Here is a 13,291-nt window from a genome sequence, read left to right on the forward strand (position 1 = left end):
CTAATCCCCTCTCCACTCCCAGTCTAATCCCCTCTCCACACCCAGTCTAATCCCCTTTCCACACCCAGTCTAATCCCCTCCCCACACCCAGTCTAATCCCCTCCCCACACCCAGTCTAATCTCCTCTCCACTCCCAGTCTAATCCCCTCCCCACACCCAGTCTAATCCCCTCTATACACCCAGTCCAATCCCCTCTCCACTCCCAGTCTAATCCCCTCTCCACACCCAGTCTAATCCCCTCTCCACTCCCAGTCTAATCCCCTCTCCACACCCAGTCTAACCCCCTCTCCACACCCAGTCTAATCCCGTCTCCGCACGGAGGCTAATCCCTCCCCACACCCAGTCTAATCCCCCCTCTGCACTGAGGCTAATCCCCTCTCCGCTCCCAGTCTAATACCCTCTCTACTCCCAGACTAATCCCCTCTCTACTCCCAGTCTAATCCCCTCTCTACTCCCAGACTAATCCCCTCCTCTCCAAGTCTAATCCCCTCTCCACTCCCAGTCTAATCCCCTCCCCACTCCCAGTCTAATCCACCTCTCCACACCCAGTCTAATCCCCTCTCCACACCCAGTCTAATCCCCTCTCCACTCCCAGTCTAATCCCCTCTCCACTCCCAGTCTAATCCGCCTCTCCACTCCCAGTCTAAACCCCCTCTTCGTACGGAGGCTAATCCCTCTCCACACCCAGTCTAATCCCACTCTCCCCCCGCTCCGTATCCTACTCTCCCCGCTCCGTATCCCACTCTCCCCCCGCTCTGTATCCCAATTTCCACCCAGCTCCGTATCCCACTCTACCCCCTGCTCCGTATCTCACTCTCCCCCCGCTCCGTATCCCACTCCCCCCCCCCGCTCCGCATCCCACTCTCCTCCCGCTCCGTATCCCACTCTTCCCCCCCCCGCTCCGTATCCCACTCTCCCCCCCGCTCCGTATCCCACTCTCCCCCCGCTCCATATCCCATCTCACCCCCCGCTCCGTATTCCACTCTCCCCCCGCTCCATATCCCATCTCACCCCCCGCTCCGTATCCCACTCCCCCCCCGCTCCATATCCCACTCTCCCCCGCTCCGTATCCCACTCTCCCCCCGCTCCGTATCCCACTCTCCCCCCGCTCCATATCCCATCTCACCCCCTGCTCCGTATCCCACTCTCCCCCCCCGCTCCGTATCCCACTCTTCCCCCCCCCGCTCCGTATCCCACTCTCCCCTCTGTCATCACAGGCAGACAATGATATACAGACAGGCACACACAAGCAGCTAATGAACACAGAGAACAGGACATGACCAGTGAGTAGGCAGGACACTCAGGGGTGGTATCTCGCTATAAAAGGCACGAGGCGCTCACACTCCGCCTCTTTCCACTGATGAACATCTGCAGAGTGAGTCAGGGTGTATGTGCAGTATCACACCTCCAGTACGTGGCTGAGAGCTAGTCTGGTTCAGTCAGACGGAGTAACCACACTTTGGTTAGCAGAGAGTCGAACTCATAGAGAACTGAGCTAACTGTGCTACTGGTTCAATAAATCAGGTTGAACTAACATCAAGGTCTGGAGTATCTTTCTGATCTAAGCTGCATCCAGTTGCAGCCTGTGTTAACCCAGAGTACATAACACAACACCCCCCAACCCATCTCCCACTCTCCCGACCCTCACTGTTATTGGAGAAAAGTGATTGTAAAAATTATGGATGAGATTTGATTCCGGCCTCGGGTCACTGTCTGTGTGGAGTCTGCACGTTCTCCCTGTGTCTGTGTGGGTTTCCTCCGGGTGCTCCGGTTTTCCTCCCACAGTCCAAAGATGTGCTGGTTAGGTGGATTGGCCGTGCTAAATTGTCCCTTAGTGTCCAAAGATGTGCAGGTTAGGTGGATTGGCCGTGCTAAATTGCCCCTTAGTGTCCAAGGATGTGCAGGTTAGGTGGATTGACCGTGCTAAATCGTCCCTTAGTGTCCAAAGATGTACAGGTGAGGTGGATTGGCTGTGCTAAATTGCCCCTTAGTGTCCACAGATGTGCAGGTCAGATGGATTGGCCGTGTTAAATTGCCCCTTAGTGTCCAAGGATGTGCAGGTAAGGTGGATTGGCAGTGTTAAATTGCCCCTTAATGTCCAACGATGTGCAGGTTAGGTGGATTGGCCGTGCTAAATTGTCCCATAGTGTCCAAAGATGTGCAGGTTAGGTGGATTGGCCGTGTTAAATTGCCCCTTAGTGTCCAAGGATGTGCAGGTTAGGTGGATTGGCCGTGTTAAATTGCCCCTTAGTGTCCAACGATGTGCAGGTTAGGTGGATTGGCCGTGCTAAATTGTCCCATAGTGTCCAAAGATGTGCAGGTTACCATCCATTTACAGTGCAGAAGGAGGCCATTCGGCCCATCGGGTCTGCACCGGCTCTTGGAAAGAGCACCCTACCCAAGGTCAACACCTCCTCCCGATCCCCATAACCCAGTAACCCCTCCCAACACCAAGGGCAATTTTAGACACTAAGGGCAATTTATCATGGCCAATCCACCTAACCTGCACATCTTTGGACTGTGGGAGGAAACCGGAGCACCCGGAGGAAACCCACGCACACACAGGGAGGATGTGCAGACTCCGCACAGACAGTGACCCAAGCCGGAATCGAACCGGGGACCCTGGAGCTGTGAAGCAATTGTGCTATCCACAATGCTACTGTGCAGGTTAGGTGGATTGGCCGTGCTAAATTGTCTCTTAGTGTCCAAAGATGAGCAGGTTTGGTGGATTGGCCATGCTAAATTGTCCCTTAGTGTCCAAAGATGTGCAGGTTAGGTGGATTGGCCGTGTTAAATTGCCCTTAGTGTCCAAAGATGTGCAGGTTAGGTGGACTGGCCGTGCTAAATTGTCCCGTAGCGTCCAAAGATGAGGTTAGGTGGATTGGCCGTGCTAAATTGTCCCATAGTGTCCAAAGATGTGCAGGTTAGGTGGACTGGCCGTGCTAAATTGTCCCTTAGTGTCCAAAGATGTGCAGGTTAGGTGGATTGGCCGTGCTAAATTGTCCCTTAGTGTCCAAAGATGTGCAGGTTACCATACATTTACAGTGCAGGAGGCCGCCATTCGGCCCATCGGGTCTGCACCGGCTCTTGGAAAGAGCACCCTACCCAAGGTCAACACCTCCTCCCGATCCCCATAACCCAGTAACCCCTCCCAACACCAAGGGCAATTTTGGACACTAAGGGCAATTTATCATGGCCAATCCACCTAACCTGCACATCTTTGGACTGTGGGAGGAAACCGGAGCACCCGGAGGAAACCCACGCACACACGGGGAGGATGTGCAGACTCCGCACAGACAGTGACCCAAGCCGGAATCGAACCGGGGACCCTGGAGCTGTGAAGCAATTGTGCTATCCACAATGCTACTGTGCAGGTTAGGTGGATTGGCCGTGCTAAATTGTCTCTTAGTGTCCAAAGATGAGCAGGTTTGGTGGATTGGCCATGCTAAATTGTCCCTTAGTGTCCAAAGATGTGCAGGTTAGGTGGATTGGCCGTGCTAAATTGTCCCAAAGTGTCCAAGGATGTGCGGGTTAGGTGGACTGGCCGTGCTAAATTGTCCCTTAGTGTCCAAAGATGTGCAGGTTAGGTGGGGTTACGGGGATAGGGTGGGGGTGTGGACCTGGGATGGGTGCTCTTTCCGAGGGTGGTTTCAGACTCGATGGGCCGAACATTGTCCTCCTGCACTGTAGGGATTCTCTGGTTCTACGGGAATGGAGGGAAACACTGGCATCTCCAGAGGGTGAAAGCAGCGATTGAGATGCATTGAATAAAAGTCTTCTCCCGGGCAAGGGCGCGAAGGCGGCGGGGGGGGGGGGGGGACTTCGGGCTGGAACCCGAAAGCACTCGAGGTCACGTCGGTTGAATCGCGCGGGCGCCCGAACGCGGGGTTGCCAAAGGAGGGCTCCCCGCGGGGGCGTGGCTGCGGCGCTCGTACCTAAAGGCATGCCGTACAGGGCTCCGCAGGGGGCCGCTGCCACCAAGCCGTCGCCCTCGCCCGCCATGGCCATGCTGCGCAGGCGCAGGCTGTCGTAGAGGCCTTGCAGCTTCTGGTACTGCCGGTTCCGGTCCATCAGCTTCTCCGACACCTCGCTGTATTTTTTCTTGTACTCCTCCAGCATCTTCTTGAGCGAGGACACCTCACTGCGGCTGCTGCTCACCTCCAGGTCCTTGCCCTGCAGCTGCTGGGCGTAGACTTTGTCCATCTGCTTCAGCCGGCCTTCTGCCTTGCTGTAGGTGTACTCCTGGTACATCCGCTCCTGGTGGATCTGAAAGAACCGCAGGTTAAAATGCGCCCCAGCCGAACGGAGACTGGATTCCATAGAATTGGACCATACTTCCACCACCAAAACGGGCCATTCGGCCCAACCCCCTGCTACCCCTTCTCCATCTCACCCCGACACATTCTTCTCTTTCTCGCTCTCTGTCGTGTTTATCCACCTTCCCCCCCCCCCACCCATAACAGTCCCCTCAAACCGTCCCCCAAGAATCGGGATCAATAATTAACTTCCTGTTGAAGTCGTACTAGGCATTGGGAAGACCACACAGAGAAGATACGGCGCAGGAGGAGGCCATTCAGCCCATCGAGTCTGCACCGGGACCACTTAAGCCCTCCCTATCCCCGTGACCCAATAATGAATGAAATGAAAATCGCTTACTGTCACGAGGCTTCAAATGAAGTTACTGTGAAAAGCCCCTAGTCGCCACATTCCGGCGCCTGTTCGGGGAGGCTGGTACGGGAATTGAACCGTGCTGCTGGCCTGCCTTGGTCTGCTTTAAAAGCCAGCGATTTAGCCCCGTGTACTAAACCAACCCCTCCCTAATCTTTTTGGGGACAATTTAGCCCGGCCACTCCACCTAACCTGCACGTCTTTGGACTGTGGGAGGAAACCGGAGCACCCGGAGGAAACCCACGCAGACACAGGGAGGACGTGCAGACTCCGCACAGACAGTGACCCAGCGGGGAATCGAACCTGGGACCCTGACGCTGTGAAGCCACAGTGCTGTGTCCAGTTCTGGTCACCCTATTACAGGAAGGATATTGTTAAACCAGAACATAGAACATTACATCGCAGTACAGGCCCTTCGGCCCTCGATGTTGCGCCGACCTGTGAAACCACTCTAAAGCCCATCTACACTATTCCCTTATCGTCCATATGTCTATCCAATGACCATTTGAATGTCCTTAGTGTTGGCGAGTCCACTACTGTTGCAGGCAGGGCATTCCACGCCCTTACTACTCTCCGAGAGTGCAGACGAGATTTACGAGGATGCGACCAGGACTTGATGGTCTGAACAAAGAACAGAGAAAAGTACAGCACAGGAACAGGCCCTTCGGCCCTCCAAGCCCGTGCCGACCATGCTGCCCGACTAAACTACAATCTTCTACACTTCCTGGGTCCATATCCCTCCATTCCCATACTATTCATGTATTTGTCAAGATGCACCTTAAATGTCACTATCGTCCCTGCTTCCACCACCTCCTCCGGCAGCGAGTTCCAGGCACCCACTATCTTGTGTACAAAACTTGCCTCGTACATCTACTCTAAACCTTGCCCCTCGCACCTTAAACCTATGCCCCCTAGTAATTGACCCCTCTACCCTGGGGAAAAGCCTCTGACTATCCACTCTGTCTATGCCCCTCATAGTTTTGTAGGCCTCGATCAGGTCGTTCCTCAACCTCCGGCGTTCCAGTGAGAACAAACCGAGTTTATTCAACCGCTCCTCATAGCTAATGCCCTCCATACCGGGCAACATTCTGGTAAATCTCTTCTGCACCCTCTCTAAAGCCTCCACAGCCTTCTGGTAGTGTGGCGACCAGAATTGAACCCCGTACTCCAAGTGTGAGTTATAAAGAGAGGCTGGAGAGGTTGGGGCTTTTGTCCCCGAGAGCGTAGGAGGCTTAGGGTTGATCTTATAGAAGTCTGTAAAATAATGAGGAAGCATCGATAAGGTAGATAGTCGACATCTTTTCCCAAAGGTGGAGGAGTCTGGAACTCGAGGGCATAGGTTAAAGGTGAGAGGGGAGAGATACAAAAGAGACCAAAGGGGAATCTATTCAGAGGGTGGTGAGCATCTGGAACGGGCTGCCCGAGGCGGTGGTGGAGGAGGGTACAACTTTGTCCTTTAGAAAGCAGTTAGACAGTTACATGGGCAGGGTGGGTATAGAGGCCAAATGCGGGCAAGTGGGACTAGCTTAGTGATAGAAACTGGGCAGCATGGACAAGCTGGGCCGAAGGGACCGTTTCCATGCTGCAAACATCTATGACTCTAAATGGGTCTTTTTCTGGTGCCAATATATAATTAGTGGCTTACTGCAGAGTTCGGACCTTGGGCTCGAACTATTTACAACCTGTATTAAAGAGTGAGATACAGGGATAGAGGTCCGATAGCCAAATTTGTAGATGACACTAAAATAGGTGGGATAGTCAGTTGCAATGAGGAAACAATATTTACAAATGGGTGCAGATAGGTTAGGGTATTGGGCCACAATGTGGCAGACGGAGTTTAACGTGGGTGAGTGCGAGGTTACCCATTTTGGACGGAAAAATGGAACGGCAATTTATTATCTCAACGGAGAGAAACTTCAGAGTGTTACGGTGCAGAGGGATCTGGGTGGGCTCGTGCATCAATCGCAGGAAATTAGCACGTAGGTACAGCAGGGAATATGGAAGGCAAGTGGGATTCTGGCCTTAATAGCGTCATGTGAGAGAGGAAAGAGAGGGAGAGGAAAAAGAGAGGGAAGAAAAGAAAATAGAAAGAATAGCCCTAGCAGGACAAAAAGGAAGAGAAAGGGAGATACAGATCAGGGAAAAAGATAAAGAGAGTTTGAACTTCAGAAAATGGCCATGAAACATGACAGTCAGTTAAAATTGGATGACGGAACGGGATCGTGCAGAGACCTTCTTGTTCAAAGAGACTGTCAATCAAGAAGGATTTCAGTTGGAGGAAGAAGAACGAAAAAAAAATGGACTATATTATTATACCTGTTTGCGTGTTATTGAAACGATGAAGTATATTTACTGTGTGCATTTCTTCAAGGATGGTGAAAAGGTGAAAAATGAAACCATCTTAAAGTTGATCATTTATTTTATTTTTTCTTGGGGGGAGGTGTCATGTGAGAGTACCCTTAAGAAATGGGTGTTTATAAATGGGTGTGGATATAAATATCTGTAGTGAGAGTACCTTTAAGAAATGGGTGTTTATTACTGCAGTGATGTCAGAGAGTGGGTGGAGCTGGGCTGTCTGTCAGCTTTTTACTTTCGTTTTAGGCTGTTTGCTGCAGGGCCTGTTTTAGTTTCGTTTTCGGAGCTGGATAGCTACAGTCACAGCCAGAAGGCGCTTGAATCTCTCTCTGTAATCTAAAGACTGTAAATCGATCCTGGTGATTTAAAACTAATAGCAGCAGTGACGTTAACCTAATGTGCTTCTGGTAAAAGGTATTTTAAGTCTTATGGATGTTAAAAAGGAAAGCTTAAAGGATTACTTAGTGTTGTATTCTTTGGGGTGTATTTGAATTAATGGTTGCTAAGATGGTCACTGTTTGGTTTAAAAAGGTTAACTTGAGTTCATAGACTAAACATTGTTTTGTCTTAAAAATACTTTTCCATTTTTGCTGTCCCACACCTGTAGAGTGGGCCGTGTGCTCCCCATACCACAATCTAGTAAACGTTGTGGGTCAGGTGAACTCCATGATGCACTTTGGGGTTCTCTAAACCCTGGCCCATAACAATAGCTTGAGTAATAGAGTATAAAAGTCAGGGAGGTGTTGCTACAACTGGTCAGGGCATTGGTGAGATCGCACCTGGAGTACAGTGTGCAGCTTTGGCCCCCTTGTTTGAGGAGGGATGTAGTTGTGTTTGCGGCAGTTCAGAGGAGGTTCACTAGATTGATCGCAGAGATGGGGGGTTTTGTCTTACGAAGAGAGTTGAGCAGTTTAGGCCGAGACTGTCTCAAGAGGCTGGTTTAGCTGGGCTAAATCGCTGGCTTTTAAAGTAGACCAAGGCAGGCCAGCAGCACGGTTCAATTCCCGTACCAGCCTCCCCGGACAGGCGCCGGAATGTGGCGACTAGGGGCTTTTCACAGTAACTTCATTTGAAGCCTACTTGTGACAATAAGCGATTTTCATTTCAAGTTCAAAACAAACAGAGGGCCCGGGGGGACACCGGAGAGAGTATAAACCTCGCCAATTCGGCCTGTCGGGAATCTGCGCCACATTCCGTTCCTCACCCCCCCCCCCCCCCCCCCCCCGCCAACAACCCCACAGCTCGGGGAGGGTCTACCCAGAACCCAGCCCTTCAGGTGGCGCAGGGGCAAAGCTGTGCGTGCCGTCTGCCGTTGCCTCCATCCCCTTTGTCACCCAGTTCCCCGTGCGGTAACGCAGACAGAATTGAATCGCGCTCTCCCCGTTATCGGGTGATCGTGGGCAGGAGCGGAGGGGCGCGAGGACCTTGGGGAGGAAAGGGGTTCAGCAGCCTGGGAAGGGGGCACGAGACAGGGGAGTTGCTGGGTGGGGCGGGAAGGTATCGACTCCCAAGGACGGGGAGCTGTCAGCACCCTGGGAGGGGCGGGTATCAGCACCTCTGGGGTGGGGGTGTCTCTGGGATGGGGCGTCTACGGGATGGGGCGAGCACCCTGGGGTGGGGATGCCTATAGGATGGGGGTGAGCACCCTGGGGTAGGGGTGTCTCCAGGGTACTGGGTGTCCCCACCGCCCCCCCCACTCCAGAAAGCAGGTGCCGAGGCTGGCGATCTCCAGCACCCCGGGGTGGGGGTGAGCACCCAGGGGTGCTGGGTGCCGGTTCCCCCCACACCCACTGGTTAGGCCAGCGCCCGGCCAGGGATGTCCAGCACAGTGTGGGGCCGGAGGTCGGACAGCAGCCCGGAGTGCTGAAGGGGGGTGCTGGGTGGGGGGAGTGCTGGGTGGGGGGGCACCCCGAGGTGCTGGGTGGGGGGGCACCACGGGGTTTTGGGTGGGGACACCCTGGGGTGCTGGGTGGGGGGCGCACTCCGGGGGCTGGGTGGGGGCACCCCGGGGTGCTGGGTACAGGCTGGGTGGGGGCACCCCGGGGTGCTGGGTGGGGGGCACCCTGGGGTGCTGGGTGGGGGAGTGCTGGGTGGGGGCACCCCGAGGTGCTGGGTGGGGAGAGCTGGGTGGGGGCACCCCGAGGTGCTGGGTGGGGGAGTGCTGGGTGGAGGGGACCCCGAGGTGCTGGGTGAGGAGGGTGCTGGGTGGGGGCACCACGGGGTGTTGGGTGGAGGCACCCTGGGGTGCTGGTGGGGGGCACTCCGGGGGCTGGGTGGGGACACCCCAGGGTGCTGGGTACAGGCTGGGTGGGGGCACACCAGGGTGCTGGGTGGGTAGAGTGCTGGGTGGGGGGCACCACGGTGTTGGGTGGTGGGCACCCTGGGGTGCTGGGTGGTGGGCACCCTGGGGTGCGGGTGGGGGTACCCCGGGGTGGGGGCTGGGTGGGGAGGGGGCTGGGTGGCAGGCACCCCTGGGTGCTGACCTGGTAGCTCCAGAAGGCCAGCGCCCGGCCGGTGATCTCCAGCACGGTGTGGGGCCGCAGCCCGGACAGCACGCCGGGGTGCTGGGTGGGGGCACCCCGGGGTGTTGGGTGGGTGCTGGGTGGGGAGGGTGCTGGGTGGGGAGGGTGCTGGGTGGGGGGCACCCCGGTGTGTTGGGTGAGTGCTGGGTGGGGGGCACCCCGGGGTTCTGGGGGAGGGTAGTGTGTGGGGGCACCCCGGGGTGCTGACCTGGTAGCTCCAGAAGGCGAGCGCGCGGCCGGTGACCTCCAGCACGGTGTGGGGCCGCAGCGCGGACAGCACCCCGGGGTGCTGGGTGGGTGCAGGGCGGGCACCCCGGGATGCTGGGTGGGCGCGGGGTGGGCACCCCGGGGTGCTGACCTGGTAGCTCCAGAAGGCGAGCACGCAGCCGGTGACCTCCAGCACGGTGTGGGGCCGCAGCCCGGACAGCACCCCGGGGTGCTGGGTGGGTGCAGGGCGGGCACCCCGGGATGCTGTGTGGGTGCGGGGCGGGCACACCGGGGTGCTGGGTGGGGGCGGGCACCCCGGGGTGCTGACCTGGTAGCTCCAGAAGGCGAGCGCGCGGCCGGTGACCTCCAGCACGGTGTGGGGCCGCAGCGCGGACAGCACCCCGGGGTGCTGGGTGGGTGCAGGGCGGGCACCCCGGGATGCTGGGTGGGCGCGGGGTGGGCACCCCGGGGTGCTGACCTGGTAGCTCCAGAAGGCGAGCGCGCGGCCGGTGACCTCCAGCACGGTGTGGGGCCGCAGCCCGGACAGCACCCCTGGGTGCTGGTGGGGGCGGGGTGGGCACCCCGGGGTACTGGGTGGGTGCTGGGTGGGCGCGGGGCGGGCACTCCGGGGTGCTGGGTGGGAGCGGGGTGGGCACCCCGGGGTGCTGTGTGGGGGCGGGGCGGGCACCCCGGGGTGCTGGGTGGGAGCGGGGTGGGCACCCCGGGGTGCTGTGTGGGGGCAGGGCGGGCACCACGGGGTGCTAGGTGGGTGCGGGGCGGGCACCCCGGGGTGCTGTGTGGGTGGGGGGGGCACCCCGGGGTGCTGACCTGGTAGCTCCAGAAGGCGAGCGAGCGGCCGGTGACCTCCAGCACGGTGTGGGGCTGCAGCCCGGACAGCACCCCGGGGTGCTGGGGGAGGGTGGGCACCCCGGGGTGCTGACCTGGTAGCTCCAGAAGGCGAGCGCGCAGCCGGTGACCTCCAGCACGGTGTGGGGCCGCAGCCCGGACAGCACCCCGGGGTGCTGGGTGGGTGCAGGGCGGGCACCCCGGGGTGCTGGGTGGGGGCGGGCACCCCGGGGTGCTGACCTGGTAGCTCCAGAAGGCGAGCGCGCGGCCGGTGACCTCCAGCACGGTGTGGGGCCGCAGCCCGGACAGCACCCCGGGGTGCTGGGTGGGTGCAGGGCGGGCACCCCGGGGTGCTGGGTGGGGGCGGGCACCCCGGGGTGCTGACCTGGTAGCTCCAGAAGGCGAGCGCGCGGCCGGTGACCTCCAGCACGGTGTGGGGCCGCAGCCCGGACAGCACCCCGGGGTGCTGGGTGGGGGCGGGCACCCCGGGGTGCTGACCTGGTAGCTCCAGAAGGCGAGCGCGCGGCCGGTGACCTCCAGCACGGTGTGGGGCCGCAGCCCGGACAGCACCCCGGGGTGCTGGGTGGGTGCAGGGCGGGCACCCCGGGGTGCTGGGTGGGGGCGGGCACCCCGGGGTGCTGACCTGGTAGCTTCAGAAGGCGAGCGCGCGGCCGGTGACCTCCAGCACGGTGTGGGGCCGCAGCCCGGACAGCACCCCGGGGTGCTGGGTGGGTGCAGGGCGGGCACCCCGGGGTGCTGGGTGGGGGCGGGCACCCCGGGGTGCTGACCTGGTAGCTCCAGAAGGCGAGCGCGCGGCCGGTGACCTCCAGCACGGTGTGGGGCCGCAGCCCGGACAGCACCCCAGGGTGCTGGGTGGGTGCGGGGCGGGCACCCCGGGGTGCAGGGGGAGGGTGGGCACCCCGGGGTGCTGACCTGGTAGCTCCAGAAGGCGAGCGCGCGGCCGGTGACCTCCAGCACGGTGTGGGGCCGCAGCCCGGACAGCACCCCAGGGTGCTGGGTGGGTGCGGGGCGGGCACCCCGGGGTGCAGGGGGAGGGTGGGCACCCCGGGGTGCTGACCTGGTAGCTCCAGAAGGCGAGCGCGCGGCCGGTGACCTCCAGCACGGTGTGGGGCCGCAGCCCGGACAGCACCCCGGGGTGCAGGGGGAGGGTGGGCACCCCGGGGTGCTGACCTGGTAGCTCCAGAAGGCGAGCGCGCGGCCGGTGACCTCCAGCACGGTGTGGGGCCGCAGCCCGGACAGCACCCCGGGGTGCTGGGGGAGGGTGGGCACCCCGGGGTGCTGACCTGGTAGCTCCAGAAGGCGAGCGCGCGGCCGGTGACCTCCAGCACGGTGTGGGGCCGCAGCCCGGACAGCACCATTCCTTTGTAGTCCTCGGGCGGGTTGAGGTCGGTGCGGACAATGTCCAGCTTGCCGGACAGGGCGCTGCCGCAGGCCGGGCACAGCGCCGGGGAGCGGCTGAACTGGCCGCTGCCGTGCTGGTCGCAGAAGACGTGCGAACAGGCGGTGACCCAGGCGAAGCCGGAGAGCCGGGCCCGGCAGCGGGGCAGGTTGCACAGCAGGGCGTCCTCGCACAGCGACATGGCGGCGGGCGGCACTGAGCATGCGCGGCGGGCGGGGAGGCGGAACTGAGCATGCGCGGCGGTTGGGGAGGCGGCACTGAGCATGCGCGGCGGGAGGAGAGGCGGCACTGAGCATGCGCGGCGGGAGGAGAGGCGGCACTGAGCATGCGCGGGGGAGGGGAGGCGGCACTGAGCATGCGCGGCGGAGGGGAGGCGGCACTGAGCACGCGCGGCGGGAGGGCAGGCGGCACTGAGCATGCTTGGCGGGACGGGAGGCGGCAGTGAGCATGCGCGGGGGTGGGGAAGGCCAGTGCGGCCTGGAGGGTAAGGCGGCGCTGAGCATGCGCGGGGCGGGGAAAGGGGAGGCGGTACTGAGCATGCGCGGGGAGGGGAGGCGGCACTGAGCATGCGCGGGGAGGGGAGGTGGCACTGAGCATGCGCGGCGGTCGGGGAGGCGGCACTGAGCATGCTTGGCGGGACGGGAGGCAGCACTGAGCATGCGCGTGCCGGGGAAAGGGGAGGCGGTACTGAGCATGCGCGGGGGGAGGGGAGGCGGCACTGAGCATGCGCGGGGGAGGGGAGGTGGCACTGAGCATGCGCGTGGGGAGCGAAGGCACGCTTCACTGCTTGGGGTGGGAGGCAGCACCGACCGTGCGTGGGGGGAGGGGAGGCGGCACAGAGCATGCGCGGAGTGAGGGAGGCGGCACTGAGCGTGCGCAAGGCTGGGGGGTGGTTAGGTGGAGGATGAACTGAGCATGCGCAGAGCGGGGGGGTTGAGACAAAAGAGAAAATGGTGGAAAATCTCAGCAGCTCTGGTAACATCTGTAGGGAGAGAAAAGAGCCAGATGACCCTTGTCAAAGCTGATAGAGAAAGTGGGAAATGTTTATCCTGTGGGGTGAGAGTGAAAGATGGGTCATAGCCACAGAAACCAAGGGAACAGAGTGCCAATGGTCACAGAAACCAAGGGAACAGAGTGCTAATGGTCACAGAAACCAAGGGAACAGAGTGCCAATGGTCACAGAAACCAAGGGAACAGAGTGCTAATGGTCACAGAAACCAAGGGAACAGAGTGCTAATGGTCACAGAAACCAAGGGAACAGAGTGTTAATGGC

At 59.8% G+C, this 13,291-nt stretch overlaps 1 protein-coding gene across 2 annotated transcripts in view; it reads right to left on the reverse strand.

Annotated features, from left to right (window-relative positions):
- LOC140418173 (E3 ubiquitin-protein ligase CCNB1IP1) overlaps nt 1-12,199 on the reverse strand; it is a 74,098-nt gene extending 61,899 nt beyond the window's left edge. For both annotated transcript variants that reach the window (XM_072501598.1, XM_072501597.1), the window contains exons 1-2: nt 11,903-12,199; nt 3,936-4,266 (exon numbers count right to left, since the gene is read on the reverse strand). In XM_072501598.1, coding sequence (XP_072357699.1) covers nt 3,936-4,266; nt 11,903-12,199 — 628 coding nt within the window. The remainder of the gene's footprint in view (nt 1-3,935; nt 4,267-11,902) is intronic.
- Between the last annotated feature and the right edge of the window lie 1,092 nt (nt 12,200-13,291).

This window comes from Scyliorhinus torazame, chromosome 5 (assembly GCF_047496885.1).
Source record: "Scyliorhinus torazame isolate Kashiwa2021f chromosome 5, sScyTor2.1, whole genome shotgun sequence".
NCBI lineage: Eukaryota > Metazoa > Chordata > Chondrichthyes > Carcharhiniformes > Scyliorhinidae > Scyliorhinus > Scyliorhinus torazame.